General features: G+C 35.4%; 1 protein-coding gene across 11 annotated transcripts in view; it reads right to left on the bottom strand.

The window, feature by feature from the left end:
* VPS13B (vacuolar protein sorting 13 homolog B) overlaps window positions 1-18522 on the bottom strand; it is a 438137-nt gene that overhangs the window by 51911 nt on the left and 367704 nt on the right. For all 11 annotated transcript variants that reach the window (XM_026082771.1, XM_026082768.1, XM_026082772.1 and 8 more), the window contains 3 exons: window positions 10401-10597; window positions 3946-4127; window positions 1787-2136 (listed from right to left, as the gene is read on the bottom strand). In XM_026082771.1, coding sequence (XP_025938556.1) covers window positions 1787-2136; window positions 3946-4127; window positions 10401-10597 — 729 coding nt within the window. The remainder of the gene's footprint in view (window positions 1-1786; window positions 2137-3945; window positions 4128-10400; window positions 10598-18522) is intronic.

Below are 18522 nucleotides of genomic sequence, written 5' to 3'. Positions count from 1 at the left end.
TTTAATCTACTTTCAGAATGTTCATCATTACTTAAAAAAAAAATAAAAAATTGGTCCATATCTAGGAAACAAAGACGCTGACAGAGGCTTCTGTTAATCTTGAACTCTTGACCTAAAGGTCCAGGGCCAAATTGTTTGTCTGTCCACTGACTACGACATCACTTGTTTCAGATATTAATCCAGTAAAAAATATGTGGAGAATTCAAATAACTTTTCCTGCTTATTAAATTCATGTTTCTAGTTGGCAGCACTTATATTGTATTTTGTACAAACACCACACATCAAACAACGCTTATCACTGGGAAACTCATTCGCTCCCTGTGCAGCATTCCCCGAGCCTCCCTGGAGGTAAAGTCACATACAAAACATCTTGGTAACAATTAATTTAATAAGCCGTTTTGAACCCACTTGTGTGTTAACAGTTCCCTAATTTCAAAGCAGAGCAAGTTTTTAATCTAGAATACTCAGGGCTAGATACCCACCACATCAGAACATGATGGCAAGTACCCTTGACATGAGAGGAAACAAGAAAATTACAGCAACAATTACAGAAGTATATCCTCCTGTGGCTCATGTTAACATTGCCAAATCCATGTATAAATCAGTACCAACTATTCATAGAATGTACCTGTCAGCAATATACTATGCGACATATGGCTCTACTTAATCAAATATACAATTCCATTTTTTCAACTGAGAATATTCCTTCAAGGCACAGAGTAGTCAGTCAGTCATTCACACTGAGATGTGGTTTAAAACATTTAAATATTTATGCACCATATTTTATTTATATGTATAACTATGTCTGAGAGACCTTTTTCTTTTAATTTGAAGAGGAAACTGACCTTTCTGAAGGCCATTTTGCAGTAGTTGCCACACATGTCTTAGATGAGGGACTGGTACTAACTCAGAAATATTTTGGGCTTAACTAGCCTACCAAGGACTCTCTCATACTTTCTATGTTTGTTTTTTATTAAAAGCATTGTTCAAAATATGACAAAAAACAGAAATTGGAGTTACAAAGATTTTTGTTCACATTGATATTTGAGCCAGCTGTAAAGATTTAAATCACACTAGATCTTGTTTTATGAATGTCCTTTTGCAACAAGAAAACCATGGAATGCCCTTAAAAAAGATTTTTTTGATATAAAACAGATGTTTTATCCTTTTTTGGGGGCTTTGTTATTGTAGTGCCATGATAGGTAATTAATTCCCAGGCTCCACATAGGTCTTCAGGCAGATGAAGAGAATGATTTGATTTCAAGGCTATATTGGAGTAGGGGAATTACAGGCCTTTGAGGGGTCATTGCAGAAGTAAGGTTCTTTACGCTGGGACTGGCTTCAGCCATTAATGCTGCCTGTACAGAGTGTAATGTGAAACTAGTGTTGAACTTCACTAAGGATAGAAGTAGTAGCTGGAAACAATATGCTCTACTGCTTAGAAGGAGCTGTTCTTACATATCATGCATTGTTCACCTTTTTATAAATTAACAGAATATTGTGCATTTCAAGACCAAGATTCTGATTACTCCAATATAAATCCATGTCCTTTCACTGAAGCTCAAGCAGCACAGGGTGCATTTACCTTCATATACAGCATTCACCATCTCCTAATTTTCATTACTATCATGGAATTAATGTTTACTAGTAAAAAGACTTCTAGTATGAATTTCCTCTTTTACATCTCGCAGTGGTTTTAATGAATTCAGTTGGTATCCAAATTTGCTATTAAATTAATCATTATAGTTACAAAATATACTTTTTTATCACTACTGTATTTGCATACCTGTTGCCAAGCTTGAACTGCTGTATTTAGAGAATGAATTGCATATTGGCCAAAGTTGATGAAAATGGGGTCCACCATTATTGTGCTGTCCAACAGTCTTCCTTCTGTACTCCTGGACATAGCAATCTGCCCCCAGATTTTGAAAGGCTTCACAACACTTTGCATAGTCACATTTCGGCACTCCAAAAGTTTCCAGTTGACTTGAGTTGAAAACTGTAGCTCCTGGAACATTGACTCATCACTCCACTGACGAAGATATACATGAGGCTCATCGAAGGAAATGATCATGTATTCTAGTTCGGAGGGCATGCTTTTATCAGATATAAATGGCTGAAGAAACTTTGGTGGTGCTGAAAATGAAAAGAACAGACAAGACTAGACTAGAACATCAGTATTCCCAGATTGTGTGTTTTGACAAATTATGTTTTAACTGAAAGCTGCTCATACATATGATCAAAACATGTAAAATTCATAGAAGAGTTGACATTTCTGAAATCTGAAGTTAATATTGTACATACCATTTATTACATGTAAAATAGAACTGTAATTAATAGTAGCTGCAAACAAAAAGTAAATATAAATAAAAATCTTTTCATGGTAAGGAGAGCAGCCAGCCAAACTATTTTACCTACACTGCACACAATTCTTTTAGCCTGTCAACTACTTGAAGCAGAAACCATATTTTTGAGAGAATTTTTAGTACAGTACATGTACATGAAGCTCCACACATAGCACATTATGAATACAATAAAAACTAACAATATAACATTTGTTGAAATGTAATTGTGCAGTCTAACAGGCTCCACAATAAAAATTGTCTTTGCTGTGATTAGCAAAGTATTCAAGACCACAAACCCAYTGAGAAGCGACATATTGCCCCCAAAATAATAGAAATTAAACAACATCCTGAAACTAATGCATGAGAAATACATCAACAGGATTTTAGCCTGTTCACTAACGTCTCAGTCCTGCAAAGTGCTGAGCACTGGTGCAGTAGAAACTGCAAAGACGTACACCACTTGTGCAACATAAAGCATGTGAGTATCTCCACTGATGTTATTATTTATGTTGCTGAGACCACTCACATGCTTAAAATTAGCATATGCTCAAGTGCTCTACAGATCTGGAATGAAACTGCTCATTACTTTCCAGGATCAAGCCCTATTATTCTACAAAAGCGTAATGGATACAGTAAGTTTTCTGTTCTCTTTGTGTATTACGTAACACGACAGAGCCCCAAAACTTAAGGTCTTCGGGTGCTGTAACAAGAACAGCAGCTGCAGCAGCATAAACTCAGTTGTTGCTGAACAGTGAAACAGCTGGGTTTGATTCTAATTTGATTTTTGCTTTTTCCAATATATGTAATTTTAAAGCTCYAGCATCTGGAATTGGAGTGTAATAGCTAGGAAGATTATGTGCTGATAGAGGTAGCTGATATAAAACTAATTATTTGTTAGATGTTCAGTGTCAATCTTGGTATGATTTGATAATGAATATATTATAATACTTGCACAAAAACAAAAACTACTCATGAAGAAAGCTGGTCCTGTAAATATTATCTAAGATATTCGCTTATCTTCCATGCAAAGCATTCCTGGCATTTGAAAATCAGACAATAATTTAAAGATCTCTTGGAATGTATTTGCCATTAATGCAATGACAGAGAGTACTGAACAAAAACAGATGTAGCTCCAGAAGTGATCGTAATTGGAATAACAGTTAAATCTGCAGTTCTCAGAGCTCTTCCAAGGAATTCTTACTAAGGGGGTTGCAAAATCTTCAAATATTTTAGTAGTACTGTTAATATGCTGGAAAATTTGAAAGATTGAACTCATTCGCTAGGATGGCTCAAAAATCAAGTGGCACCTGCTATCACTAATCAGACTAAGGAAACTGGACTGCTTCTACAGTTACCCATTCCTGAGGGAGGAAGGGGGCTGATCAGCCAGCCACCTTGCTTTTGGTATGTGCACTCTCAGTACACAGAACAGAAGTCATCAGTTTTACCCTGAAGTCTGTACCAGTGGTGGCTCTGGGTAATAACTTATTTCAGGAATGGCTGTTTCAATGAGGAAATGGGGACCACAGATAGCAAAATAACAATCTGGTAGTACAAATGAACCATGTGCTTTTATTATTCTACATAAAGCAGTACATACCTGCTCCTAGTTGATCAAGATGATGGCAGAGATGGACTTCCAAATAAGTAAACTGGACCAACATGCTAAGTGACGGCACAAACCAAGGAGTAAAACAGGAGTCGACCCTGGTACAGGCTGCTAATGCTGTAGGAGTTACAAGCTGATCGCATGCACTTTGTGAGCCAGATTCACTTTCTGAGCTGTGGAAGATAGATAATGAAGTAGTAGTTCAGCAGTTCCAGGATTTTACCACTTTACAGTAGGATGTGACCAGGTGCATGCTGGTTTTCTGACACAGCCAATGTCATCATTTTGTTTTACACTTAACCGTTTATGTTACTGTATGTATTTTTTCCCAAGCAGAACAGGGTAGGCAAGACTGCAATCCAACAATCCTTTTATCACAGTGCCCTTCTGGTTTACTAACTGAAACACCAGAACCAAAAAATCAAAGCTGGCTTAGAGAAAATGAAAAAAATAAATATCAGTTATATTTAACTATTGATACAGCTAAAGAAAGTCCATTACCATTATTAAAGCTATAAGATTGATCTGAAAGTTAATTTTGTCAAGAAAATCATGTTTTCATTTAAAGGAAACCTATTTACAACCATCCTATGCTTAAACCCTGTAAGCCTTCTTCCCTTTGTCCTTCTCATTCTACAGTCATCATTTAAGAAAAATCTCTGTAGTGTTATAAGCTCAGCCTGGAGTCTTTTACTAACACCTATTACAACATAGTAACTATACATTTAAAATGATTTTTTTCCTAGCAGCCTTCCTGACCCCATGAATATTTCCAAGCATTATCTTTCAGTCTCTTGAGAGAAACTAACACTACATCACAATTCTATAGGTTGCTAAGACACCACTGAAGTACAAATAAACTTTCCAAATTAAGCCAAATCTATCATTAGTGTTTCTCATTCTCACTCCTTAGCAATTTGGCACTAAAGAGTTTCAGTTTAAAAGCATAGGCTTGATYTAAGACCTGAAAAATAAGTCTATGCCCATAGTCAAATACTGCTTTTTTTTTCCAAAAGCAAAATTTAAATAAGAATTAAGTAAAGCCTACCTATCACTTTTTCAGAAAATTACTAATCTCTTTAATGAACGGCAAACAGATTTGGACTTATATTTTAAAGATATTTTAAATTCAAACACCAGTTTAAATTCAAACATTGCCTTTCAGATCAACATTTTATGCTTTTAAGATCAAATTTTTCATCCTTGCATTTTAAGTCTGCAAAATCATGCACAAATACAGGGTTGTTCAAAATGTACAGCTGCAAATGCGTGAAATTCCATGGATGGGTATACACATCAGTACTATTTTGTGTTGCAATAACTAGCTAGTATGATATTTATTTATGGCTTAAATCCCACTTTAAATTTGTGGACATAAATTAAATTACTTGTGTAGCAGTAAAACTCAACTAAAGATAAGCTAATTATCAAAACATCAGGACAGGATATAAAGCATGGAGTAGCTTGGTGAAGGATGAAAGAGATCCTTTGATCAGATTTCTTAGCTGCTTTTCTATATTTCTTCAACCTTGTCAAATTGCCTGATTACATTTCAAAAATGGTGTCATTGGTGTTTTGTGAACTGGCATCTTTGGAAATAAAATTATTCTTTGTGTTCACGTGATAAAACATGTATGAGACTGGACTAGAGTCAGAAAATGGGATGCTTTTCTTGGCTCTGCCCCGGATGTTCCTTAGTTCCTTAGAACATAGCTCAGAGGCAAATTCCAGTAGGCACCAAAACTCAGCTGCTGATTTGGACCAGTAACTACTTTTGAATCTGTGAAACTGGTTAGTTCCCTCAGAATAACTTACAAAACTGTGACAATTTTAACTCTTTAGGTTTTGATTAGAAACAGAAGCGCAGAGACGTACACAATGAAAACAGAAAAAGGGAAGGGAGTGAAAGCAAAAGTTAACCAAACTACGAAGCATTAAAACCAAAAAATCACACTTTGATATTCTGAATTAGTTTTCAATTTGTAGCAACAGCTATAAGACTCATTGCACTAAAAAGGATGGACACTTATTTCTGAAACTTGAGCCTTATTTTGAAATTAATCATGTGAAGAGAAATACAATGGGGATCCTTTCATTGCTGTTTTCTGATTTGCACAGATTTTGCGGAGGTATTATTATTTTATCTGTGAGGGGGTCCGTTTGATTTCTTTCCCACATGGAAACCATACCTGGAATTACAGTCCCCATATTATTATGAAAATAACGATCAGCCATAATATAAAATATACCAACACTAAGAGTGATTTTGTAGCAGCATCCAAATTACTATAGTATCACATTTAAGAAAGAACTGTAATAAGAGATTGTAATATTGAGTGAACAATTTTTAAAGGGAACTGTAGTCCTTCCATCACTATCATGACCCTTAGAATTTAAATTAAATCCCATTTAAATTTTAATTCCATTTAAATATTCCTAATACTGTAACTACAACCAGATTTTCTGCCTAGGTAGACTTCAGATAGACCTTCAGCACCACTATTCTCTCCTTTTACCTTGTGTAGAGCACAAAAAGCAAATGCACAGTCCTTCATTATGTGCCATACACAACCAGAAAATAAAGCAGTGCTATCTGAAAGTTTAGGAAACATCCTGTTAAGTGTTGGTGAACAAAAGCTGGAGCATTAAGATCATAGAAGTAGATCTGATTGTGAAATCAAAATTTGTACATGAAATGATTATGATATCAAAAAAACCCATATTCTTTTGGCTGTTTGAGAGCTACAAATGCAGTGTGGACTGTGTGCAACTTTTCATCTGGGGAGAAAAGGAGCAGCTAGCACCTACTGCCCTGTGTTTGGCCCAATATGCTGAGGGAAGGGCAAAGTAAAACCAGAGGAAATTCTAAATACCAATAGAACTGGCTTAAATAGCACAATTTTTTTTTAATCCCATGAAGGACCAGAGTTTTTAAAATGGAAAATACCTACATTGTAAGTCATTATATATTACAAAATACGATAAATTCACATCATGCAAAGCAGTTCAGGCTAAATATGTGACAACTGGGAACAATGCCTTAACAGTGACCTGCATTATTCTTGTTATTCTAAGAGTGGAATATTTAAATCAAAACTGCCATTTGTGATGAAACCTCGACATGGGAAAATATCCATGGGGAAGAAGAATGAGACCACTTAACTCTTTTAATTTATGACTCAAATACTGGTCTGAATCCAAATCATTAGATGTCAAAATCCAGGACATTAACACTTTGAATAAGAGCTAAAACAATTAGCAAGAAAAATGATCATGTTTTCTCACTTTAATTTTTTAAAAGTAGCAATTTAATGCCTATTCAAATGTTTTTGTACTTGTTCTATGGTTTGCCAAATTGAAGATGTTTCTTTTAGGGCATTTTCTATAATTTTTTCACATTCTTATGTCAGTAATTATAAAAATACTGTTTACATAACACAAGAGATGCATGAATATATGTAATGTAATCCATTTAAACAAAAAGCGATAAGCCCTTCCCTACCAAACTGGGGAGAGATTTTAGTGTCTCACCAGCCAAACACAGCTCTAAATTAAATCCATTTTGATTACAATTTGCTAACCCTGCAGCATGAACATTTAACCTATAAAAATAATTTATTCTACTATCAAGTAATTTTCTTCTAATCCCCTACTTTAAGGTTTTCCATGGACAGTGAGTTTGCCATATATGATTCTTTCTGTAGCTACTATACTAAATCCTCAAAGGGATACTAAATTATTTCACTTAGGACTTCAAATTTGTTCATTCATTGAATAAACATTCATGAATGCCCATTCAAACCTTATTCATTCACTGAAAATGGTCTAAGATACTCTTCAAATAAATGATCTACACATAAATATTATGTCCTAAACCAGATAGCTCCATGATTTTTATAATTCTGATTACTTCCTGACCAATCTCAGAAAGAATTTGCATATCACAGGATTTGGATCATAACATCTTTGAATATTCCTATAGGCGTTGTGGTTGATATTGCTGTAGTCTGTCAGCTATTACTCAACATATCAGTTGGATGCACCCCCTCTCACACACCATGTTGTTTTCCTGGAATCAGTAATAAAGTACTTAAAAAACAAGGCATCAGCTCTCTAGTATTAATAATTAGCATATCATAGAGGTTACAACCCCCCCCTGCAGAATCTGAAGAAAAAAATATTACCACTGAGCACCAGTTGCTTGTACACGACAGCTGTCAGAATCTGACCCAAAAGGTAAGATCAAACAAAGAAAATAAACTTTAACAAGACTAAGAATTTTTATACTTCAATAGTGAATTAGAATTGCTAATCAATCACATCATACAGTTCCAACCTGTAAGTAACGTCAATTTGTCCTAAGTCCCCAGGAAAACCTAGCCAGCAACCTTTATGCAGTCTTCCCTTCTCATTCGGACCCCCAGACCTTTCAGCCCTGAAGTTCCGTGGTCTAACACCAGATGCTGGCTTGAAGCCCAGCTCTCTGGGGTTCTCACAGCTCTCAAAGACCTTATGTTAAACGCTCCTGCTTGAGGAACAAGCCTAGCGGTGGATGTTTACAGGGATGCAGGACACTCTCTCAAAAAAAGTTTGGGTTTTTTTTGGTCAAGTAGGATACAGTACCCAGGGTGCTTGGGTACAACAAAATATCCATACTGAATGCAGTATGTTCATTTGATGGAAGACAGGGCTGCAGCTTCAGCAAAGCTTCCCTCAACTTCCCTCTTTCTTTTGTTTGTTGATTTTCAAATAAAGCTTCAGGAGCACGGCACGTGTTCTTTGCTGCTTTCTTTTCTTCCTGATAACTCTATTCAATGAGCTGCTAATACTTTGGTAATTCCTGTTCTTTCATTGCAGTTATAGACACACAAATCTGGAAGAAACAGTATGTCTGATTTCACTGCCATAGACACTGTGATTGTCCTCCTTGGAGTCTCCTAGTACCTCAGGGTCATTCAGATACTTTTTACCCTGTTAAATCTTGGCACCCAGATACCTCTGAGGACGTTCACCATTGGGCAGTAGGCCTGCAGCCTCCCAGCTGAAAACTCAGAATTTAGACTTTCTAGGCAGGCGTGTGGTTTGCTATAAAATGTTTCTGATGTTAATCACAGTCCAAACTGCTTCATTATATTTTAAAATTACTTGTATTTCATTTTAACCCTGGCCTTGTTCTTAATAATTACTACTCATTAGCCTGTGTATTACAACTCCCCGTATGAAACATTACATAAAGTGAACTCTATTTGAGCAGAAAACAATAAACATGATTACAGTGTCAAACGCCTTGATGAAAAAAAATCTACTACATTTCACTACTTCATTTTCAGTTCCCACYGAGTTCACATTTCTGTGGTGTTAAGCTGACCAGGAAGGTAATTTTGCCAAGGTCCCACATTCAGAGGAATTAACCTTGTCTAAAACACTTAACTTCTCAATGATGAAAATGCATTCTTTCACAATTAGYATCAAGAAATCATTTCCAACCTGATACTATTAATGGAAACCAGATGTTTAATTTTCTTCATTGATTTTGTTATCCATGGTCTTATTTCCTAATTTCTCTGAATTCTGTAGCTTCATGTACATATATGTGGATGCAACACATGCATTCAAACATGTTCATACACAGGCAAGAACAATCAGCAAATACCAATGATCCAGCAAGGTCATTCTGGGTTTTCCGCTGAAACTATAAAAGGTTAAGAAGGTCTTCAATGGCAATTCCACCATTTTTTTGTGGAGAGACTTTGTACTTATTTCTTCGAACTCTACATATTAACCAAAATCTAATCAGTGCAAATCTAGGGAATTTCTCTCAGCATACATCATTTATGGAGCTTCCAGCTGTAAACATAATGAAAAACTGATCCTCTGTTTTTAAAAACACAGATTAAAATTTTTTACTCTTAGCATATTAAGCAAACTGTGTGAAAGATAATGTAATGCTCTTAAAGAAGTACTAGAATTTTGTTTAATAAACACATTTAAAATACACACTTGGCTTATTTTGGTCATTGCCTTGCACTGAAGGCAGAATAAAGCTGATGCATTGGGAGGGGTGCATGGAAGAAGAATGTTTACTATTAATTTATACAATAGGTTGTGCCTCAGCCTCCTTCTATTAATTAACCAACTTTACTGCCTTGCACAGGTATGAGGTTTCAGGCCATAGTCTAACTGGTTCCCTTCACCTTTCAGTAATCCCTGTGTTCAGAAAGTTTGATGAATATGATGCTGCCAGCCTCTGTATAAATCTAAGACAGAGCTCTTTTTGCCCACGTGCCATACACTTGTGTGAGGGTCAACTACAATCTGAACCTCATTTAAGACCAGCTACTCTTACCGTATATGAAAACAATATCTTATTTCCTAAGTCTCCTGAATAAGATCTCTCAAGAGTGTAACATTAGATTACTGTTTTTCTCTCCTCCTTTCAAAATTACCTTTGGTCGTCAGGCACGTTCTGACTGCTGTTCAGGACAATCCTCCAAAGATCTGAGGCTATGAGCTCTTTCTGATCACTCACAAGGCTGATACTGGGTAGCTGTAGTTCACAGACTTTGCTTTCTGATAGACTGAATTCCCGGAATGCAACAAATGATTTCTGAAGCTCATCCCAGTACTCCAAGCTGCAAGGAATCTGAGATAAAAAGGAGATGTCAGAATTACTTTATGTTTCCTCACAAATATAATGGGATTTACTGTATGCACTAAAAGTGCAGAACTAACTAACTAAACGAAATAAAAGTAAGTTGCCATATGGAAAATCAGAATTTCAATTGTACTCAGATTCTGTGCTGTCTCCACTTGAACGGTTTTTACAATTTCATTGCAGTATATCACTTCAAAGTTCCTCTCACTAGGTACAGAAATAGCTTTGTGTTCCATGGTACYCAGGAATACCAAAGACAATGCAGCTAATCATTATTTATACTATGCAGTCAAAAATCCCATCAGATGTCATTACAGCATGGTATCAAGTACATTTTAATCACCATAAAATATTTTTGTTTGAACTAGCACTTTTAATTTTATTACATAACAAAATATCCACTTATTAAATACCCACTTATTAATTCCCTTATTAAAATGATTAAAGATGCAGAGGAAAAATGACGATGGGCTTGTGGACGGCCAACACACACACAAAACTCTTGGGACAAATTACAAAGTACTTGTAATCACATGACCTCTTCTTTCATGGAATATGCTATCTGGACAATGTGTGGTTTAGAAAACCAAAACCAAATGAATACGTAGTAGCTGCAGTTTAATCACATGCCTAAAATTAAGTTTGTAAATAACCCACTTTGAATATGCCTGGACACATCACTGAAGTGGGGAGAATGTCATTATAGACATTTCTAAACAACATCATAGAAAAAAATTTCTAATAAAAACATAGATTTTAAAGGAGTATGTCTTATGCCTTCTCTTTTTAATAATAGCATGAAAGTGAATGAGAGTATGAAAATAAAATAAATGCAAACTCAGTAAGATATGAACATTTCATAATTAAGCATAGAAATCCACAGTTATGGCACTCATACATACTTGATAATTATTAAAAGTCAAGTTGACAGAAAACAAATAGTAAAAAATTCATATATATTCATGTGTATGTGCTATTCCTGTTTTTATGAGGGTGTGTGTGTGTGTGTGTGTGTGTGTACGTGTGTATACACACACACACACATAAATAACAAGGAAAAAAGTAGGAATGTGGTAGAGATGTAAGTAAATCTAGGTAGTTAAAAAAAAAAAGCTCCATGAATTTCTTCCTGTGTTACTCAGTAAGGACTATACTGCACATGGAGGCAAAGGAAGGCAGATTAATTATCAGGAATGAAGGTTAAGAAGTAAAATTCAAGGAGCTCAGTGGTTCAAGCTGGGGAGGGCAGAGGTACATAAATAATCTCCACCAAAGAACTGTGGAAGAACTAACATGTGGAACCTAAGAGCCTGAAACATGGATTTTTACTGCATCTGTCAAGTCAGAGTGATACCTGAAGACTGAAGAGAGCAACCACAGTGACTAATTATAAGGTCAGGAGGGAAAAAAAGGTATCTGATAACTGCAGGCAAAATACTCTGATGCCAGTAACATCTATAACGTAGAGGAGGACAGGAATATCAATCAGGAAGGCCTACACACTTTTGAAGGCTAGAGTCAGAGAAACTGGAATCCATTTAACACTGAAGAGTGCAAGTCATATTTGTAAAGACAGCAAGACATCTGGTTATAAGCTGCATATTCAGTTGAAAATGGTGAAGAAGGGAAACATGCCAGTGTCAACTAGAAAACTATGAGACAGGATGACAATGCCTGCAGAAAGCAAATGTGATCCTGAGAGACATCAGGTGAGATATTTCCGAAAGAGATGGACAAATACGGACTTGTGTAAGACACCAGTGGAGCCTGACCTGGCACGTGGCATGCATTTCTGATTCTCCATGTTAAAATGTATTAATTCACACTGAAATCAGTGCAGAGTTGAGAGGACTAAATGAAGCAAAATATGAGCTACGAAGAAATACGATCACTCTAACTAGACGCCTCAGGAGATAAACAGTTAAGGGATGAAGAGGGCTATCGAAACGGTGGGTCAAAGCTGAGTGGTTCTGTGAACAAAAATGTAAGGCTAGAAACCAGAAGAGAAAGAAAGGGAGGCTCTAAGGCAGCCTTCTCATGTGCAGCGGCTGGAGCCAGGAGAACAGTTTTTATGAAGAAGTTTCATTTGTTAGTAAGATGGAGACAGCAACTGGCATGGCCCCGGCTGGGAGGAGGCTGGGCTCGATGACCCAGAAACGTGCTTGGTTCTGTGCTCCTAACTCGACAGTGGTGCTCTGCAACAATAACGCTGTTCGGAAATAGTACGCAATTGTTTGTAGCCATATTTCAAGGTCACATTATATTTCTTCTTTTTGTTCTTAGTGTTACTATGGAGTTGGATTAAGACTGTTCTGGTAATTTAGCGCATATAGATCTTGTGAAAACTTCTCAGCATTGAATTCCTTTAGCTTTTAAAGTCTGTTGACAAACACTCAAAATTGCAATACCTCTGTAAGGTTCCTACCCTTCAGTTACTGAAATACACAGAGAAATGTCCCTGTGTTAATTATGGACATTTAAGCAGCAACTTCCATCATCTGCTGTCTTTCATGTTACACTGTGGAGTCATTCACACACACTTACTTCTTTTTCATGGTCCTCAGTCTCCAATGCTGATAAATCATGTGATTTTATTTAAAATACTGCAATATTTGGTATTTTTCTCAGAGCACTAGGTCTTGGAATTATATCATTGCATAATGATCTGTATCATTTCTAAAAAAAGCTGCAGCCTTTCACGGTTGCGCAAGTACTTCTGAAAATATGACATGCACTCAAACAGCAAAAGGGATTAAAAATGTATACATTACTGTATATTTCTAAATTTCAGTCTTTAAAATGTCCTTGAGATTTTTTAAGAGTCTGATCAATATTTTTGAATATTGTTTGGCAYTGTGTTTCCCACTGCGTATCAACTTTTATCTTTTATATATCTTTAGCATTACTGTTATCATTTAGCATTATTTTTTCTTGTCAATGCTGTTGAGTAACACTGGTGCAATAGGTCTTTTAAAGCTATTATTTAGGATTCTTGTTTCTTTTAGATTATATCTCACAACAAAGCATTTTTTTTTCAACATGGAAGGAAAATAATGTCTCTGTACAGAGAATCTCACAAAATTGGACCAGAAAAGCAAGTAGTAGCCATTTTAAAAGCAGCTAAGCAAAATAATAAATTCTATTTCCACTAAGATTAATGAGGTGGAAGAACAAGTTAAAGAGCAAAATAATGGAATTTCACAAGCGCCACTATAGTATGGAACACTTACACGTATCCAGAAGGCTAGAGAAAAGTAACAGAGAGAGATTGAAAACAAAGATGAAAAATAAAGAGTGAATTTGGAAAAAATCCGAAACAGATTTCATATACGCTATTTAAAAAAGAAAATTAAAAAAATGCAGGTATTCAGTAGGTGGGTGATCCTGAGGAAAAGATACCAAAATTAGGTAAAAGTAAAACAATCAAAATTTACCAATTACCAAAGTAAAACAATCAAAACAATTACCACAGCACAGAGAATTAACAGCAACTCTTCAGGCTCTGGTAAAACCTAGCACAGTGCATTTGATTTTTTGGGACCCTGCATGATAATTTACTTCCTAAGTAAATTGTAAAGAATTTGGGATGGCACATGAATGACAACTGCACTCAGTTGTATGAGCATCCAGGAAGAACATACTATCTACCAATTAAAGCAGGCTGGTAAGCATGTTTAAAAGATTATTCCTATTTATTTTTGCTAAGGAAGATTTCCTTAACTGTGTTGAAATACATRAAGAAATGCCCCAGAGCAAGATACGGTATATTTCAAGACGTCATTTACACATTAGAACTAAAACGTCAAAAATGCAGTTTAGGTGATCACCTATACTAGCTAAAGGCCATGTGATTTGGGACTGTCCAAACTCTAAGCTTGCTGGTTTGAAGCTTGCAAAAGACCTACTTGATCTAGAATCTTTGATTCCTAAATATCTAGCTTTACTTGTTCTAGGGGTTTATTACTAATGTCTGATTTGAATAAATTTAAGGAAAGATGGTGGCTCTGGACAGTATCAGCTGCCAAAAATAATAGTTGTGAAACCCTGGAAAAAGGCTGTAACCCCCAAACTGAGTCATAGGCAGTGGGAATAAGTGAATTAGCTGCAAGAGAAAATTCCCCAGCTACAGCTATAGAATTAAGTATAGTTTTTTTTACCTTAAAATATTTGAATAAAACCTAAGCTATAATTCAAATAATTGTTACCTCTTAGAAAAGGTGACCACTAGTGCTGCCTCTATAAAACTAAAGACTCAAGCAGCACATCTAATCACAAACTTCTTTGCTAAACAACAAGCACACTTCTTCAATTGACACTTCTCCATTGCTTTGTCTTCTTTCCTAGCTCTCAAAAAGTTTTAATTGCAATGATTCTATTTATCCTTAAAATGCATTACTGTACACTCTATGTCACTTAACGTGCATAAAACTACTATTTAAATATGGGCTCAGACTTAACCAAGAACCTCCAAATTCAGTTTTGCAAGAAAACCACATACTATGGTACAAACTCTTAGATGAAGGATTATGGCAATAGGGAGCAAAACATCTGTCAAATTCTCTTTTCAGTAGCATTAACAACAGGCATCTGAAGCAGAAGCGTACAGAACTGTAGAAGAAGCTACATGGAATCAGCCTAAGCTCTAAGTACTTATAACAAAACCTGTTAATAAGATAAAGAAACTTTAAACAAAGAAGTTAAAATATCTGGAAGGGCCTCCTTTTTCTCTTTATTTCTGTAGACTATAGACATAGGAGGTCTGAAAACTGGGTGGCATTGCTCAGATTAAGAATAAAAATATTTATTAACAAATTCTGATAGGAAGAACCAAAGCAGTTGCCTCTGACTGAAAGTTCCAGTTCTGTCTCCTGCAAGTAGAGTACAGAAAAAAACAACTCTGCTGAACCCTTAGACTTTTATGAGTGTGGATGCCTATTTTCCATGAATCTCTCACATTACTCTAATTGTAAATTTAAGAAAAAATCTTCATATGTACTATACTTATATAGACATTACAGGAAATCACTTCTGTGAGCACATACTGACTCTACAAATAGAATCTGGCTCAATTTGAGCAGATCTGAAATCTAAACCATATACATCTCATAAAAAAACAAAACAAAAAACTTTCAAACCTGCATCCTTCAAGTCATTCCTTGAACATCTGTTAATCTATCAGCTTTATCTACCGTTATAGATATATATATGATATATATCTATCATAGATATATATGATATATATCATATCTATCATTATTAGTACTAATGAACTAGTACTAATAATGAACATAAAGTATTCCCATTAATGCACTACAATCATATATTGTCATACATTATCTGTACCAGAATCATTTAATTCCTATAAGGAAATTAGAGTTCAAGAATTGCTCCGGAATCTGTTAACACTATGTTACATATTAGTATTTTCATCCGTGTGCTGTACACCCTATTGACCATATGGATGTTCCTTATTGCCACTTAAAGTTATGTGTAATAACAAGATAGGATGGGAAAGAAATCATTGTTGATCCGCGTGTGCTTTTTAAAAGGCTTTTATGATCACAACATTTACATGCTTCTGGATTTTCCTGTGACCTGATGTTATCCTCCCAACTTCAGACTACTTTGTTAATTTGGACTTTGAAAGCTTTGAGTGCACACCACTAATAACTAGACATGTTTCTAATAGCTGAGAAGAGGACCAACACCAGTGGACTTCCATGTGCTGTCACCTTACCATAAATGATCCACTGCACATATTGTCATGATGCTAACAAGTCTCAGACATAAACATCATTGCCATTTAGGACAGAGATAATTAAAATGTCACAATTTCTTAACTTACCACATCTTTCCAGAGACACCTTTTCTACGTCTAGGAAAAAACTACAGTCATCTGAATACTTTTTCAAGGTTGTTGAATGAAGGCTATATACATGAAAAGTATTATTGCTTCATCACCTAAATACTAGAGTATATAGTTTTTTAGCTAAATGTACAAAGTGGATCTTTACATACATGCATGCAAAAATCTTAGGCTGAAAAACATATCTTGTCCAGCTGAGAAAGAGATAAGGATATTTACAGTTGGATTACAGAAGAATATGCTCACTGTTGCTTTCAGTGATGCTCCCTTTTTATTTATGTTTTGTTTTAGTTTTTGTGAGAAAAAAAAGGCTTTACAGAATAAATGTTCATTTCTTGAATCTCAGTCCCTCACATGGTGGGCGCTTCCTCTTGGAAATGAAGTTATTCTTGTTCCAGAAACAACTACTGTACAAGAAAATGCATACAGAAGACAGGAAGCATGTGTGTGTTTTATCTTCTCTGAGTAGGGCCACCTAAGTGAATGAGAGGCAGAATACAATACAAACTTGTACTTTGTGTCAGACGCCAACCCATGCTGAGATTTTAACTCAAGCTTCCTGAGCATGAATAAACTGATTGCTCCATAATAAAGCTATTCTGGTATTAGGATATTTTTCTGTTTTATGGCCAACTGTCTTAAAAATACAATTCTCCCTTTAGGTGAACAGAAGTAGCAGCAGTAGAAAATAAAAATCCTTATCTAGATTTTTATAAGGGGAAAATTCTTGGCAATAACAACCAAGAACTTTAGTTTTAAATTCAATTTTGAACTATGATTTGTATAAAATTAGGGAAAAAAATCTGCAGAAAACTGTATTATGCAGAAAATAAGCTCAAAAGAAAATTAATATTAAATGGACATAAAAACTTGCTTGTTTAAAATATGCTTGCTTACACTACACACGCAATCTAATCTGATCACTGGAACAACTTCACTAGTCACTTTGAACAACTGTAGAATGTGTCAACATGCACATGCCCATTTATCCTCTCAGGCAGTCGACACTGTGAAACCAGGCTACAGATCCAGTTGCCACTTGGATAACTTTTTTTTATCTCCTCAAGGACAAGACTGTATCACGTCACTGTGGAAAACAGCCTCTCCTGGCATAGCCACAGACCAGCAATTGTCACTTCTCATGAAGCTCCAAATAAAAAAATTGTGGTGATTTACAGCGAGGTAAAAGCTTAGCAAAGTATTATTATTATTATCGTTCAATACATTTTAGCGGCACAAAGTATTTGCTGCTTCTCCCTCCACCCCCCGCCCCACGGTCTCCTCTGTATCTTTGTTATGTTTTTTTAGTTACACTGACCCCATTTTGGCCTGTCATATACCCTTATATTTTGGGCAGCAAAAGTTATTCCACTGCAGCACACCCTTAATTTTCAAAGCGTAATAATAATCAGATACCACAACTGGAAAAGTTTTTAAAAATTATTCTATATTGTTTCTTCACAGAGTTTATTTTTCCTTGAACTTTGTTTAACAAATTTTGTCCTGAAGCTAAAACATTTCAATTTTAAATATTCACTTTAAAATTGAATATGGAATATCTACTTAATTTTTCTTTTTCATACACACACTGAGTTCTTTGTCTGAAAAAGGAAAATAAGTATTATTTTGTTTACTGAATAGTAACATATACCTCAGCTCTTTCATCTCTGTTTAACAAATTTATTTATGGTACCGTTACTCCTATTAGCATATTTATTTAATTTTGTTTAAACTTACATCTGCAGTACAGCTTATAAAATATTAAATATTGAATTATAATAAAGAGATGTGAAAGAAAACTCATGTCTTCTGAAAGAAATTGCTCTTTAAAAAATACATAACTGCCTTTTAGCTGACTTTGGAAAAAAGCTTCTATGCATCTTCAACTAATAGAAGCTATAAAAAACCCTTTGTAATATTGGAACCAGTTGAGAAACCACAAGTATTCAAATGCAGGAAATCATGATTTTATAACATTTTAATGTGATCTACTCTTGGGAAACAAAGTTAACCAAGCCCTATTTCTGTACAGGAAATATTCCACTGT

Source organism: Apteryx rowi, unplaced genomic scaffold (assembly GCF_003343035.1).
Source record: "Apteryx rowi isolate R43461 unplaced genomic scaffold, aptRow1 scaffold_591, whole genome shotgun sequence".
In the NCBI taxonomy this organism is placed as follows: Eukaryota; Metazoa; Chordata; class Aves; order Apterygiformes; family Apterygidae; genus Apteryx; species Apteryx rowi.
This window is presented reverse-complemented; position numbering and strand designations above follow the sequence as displayed.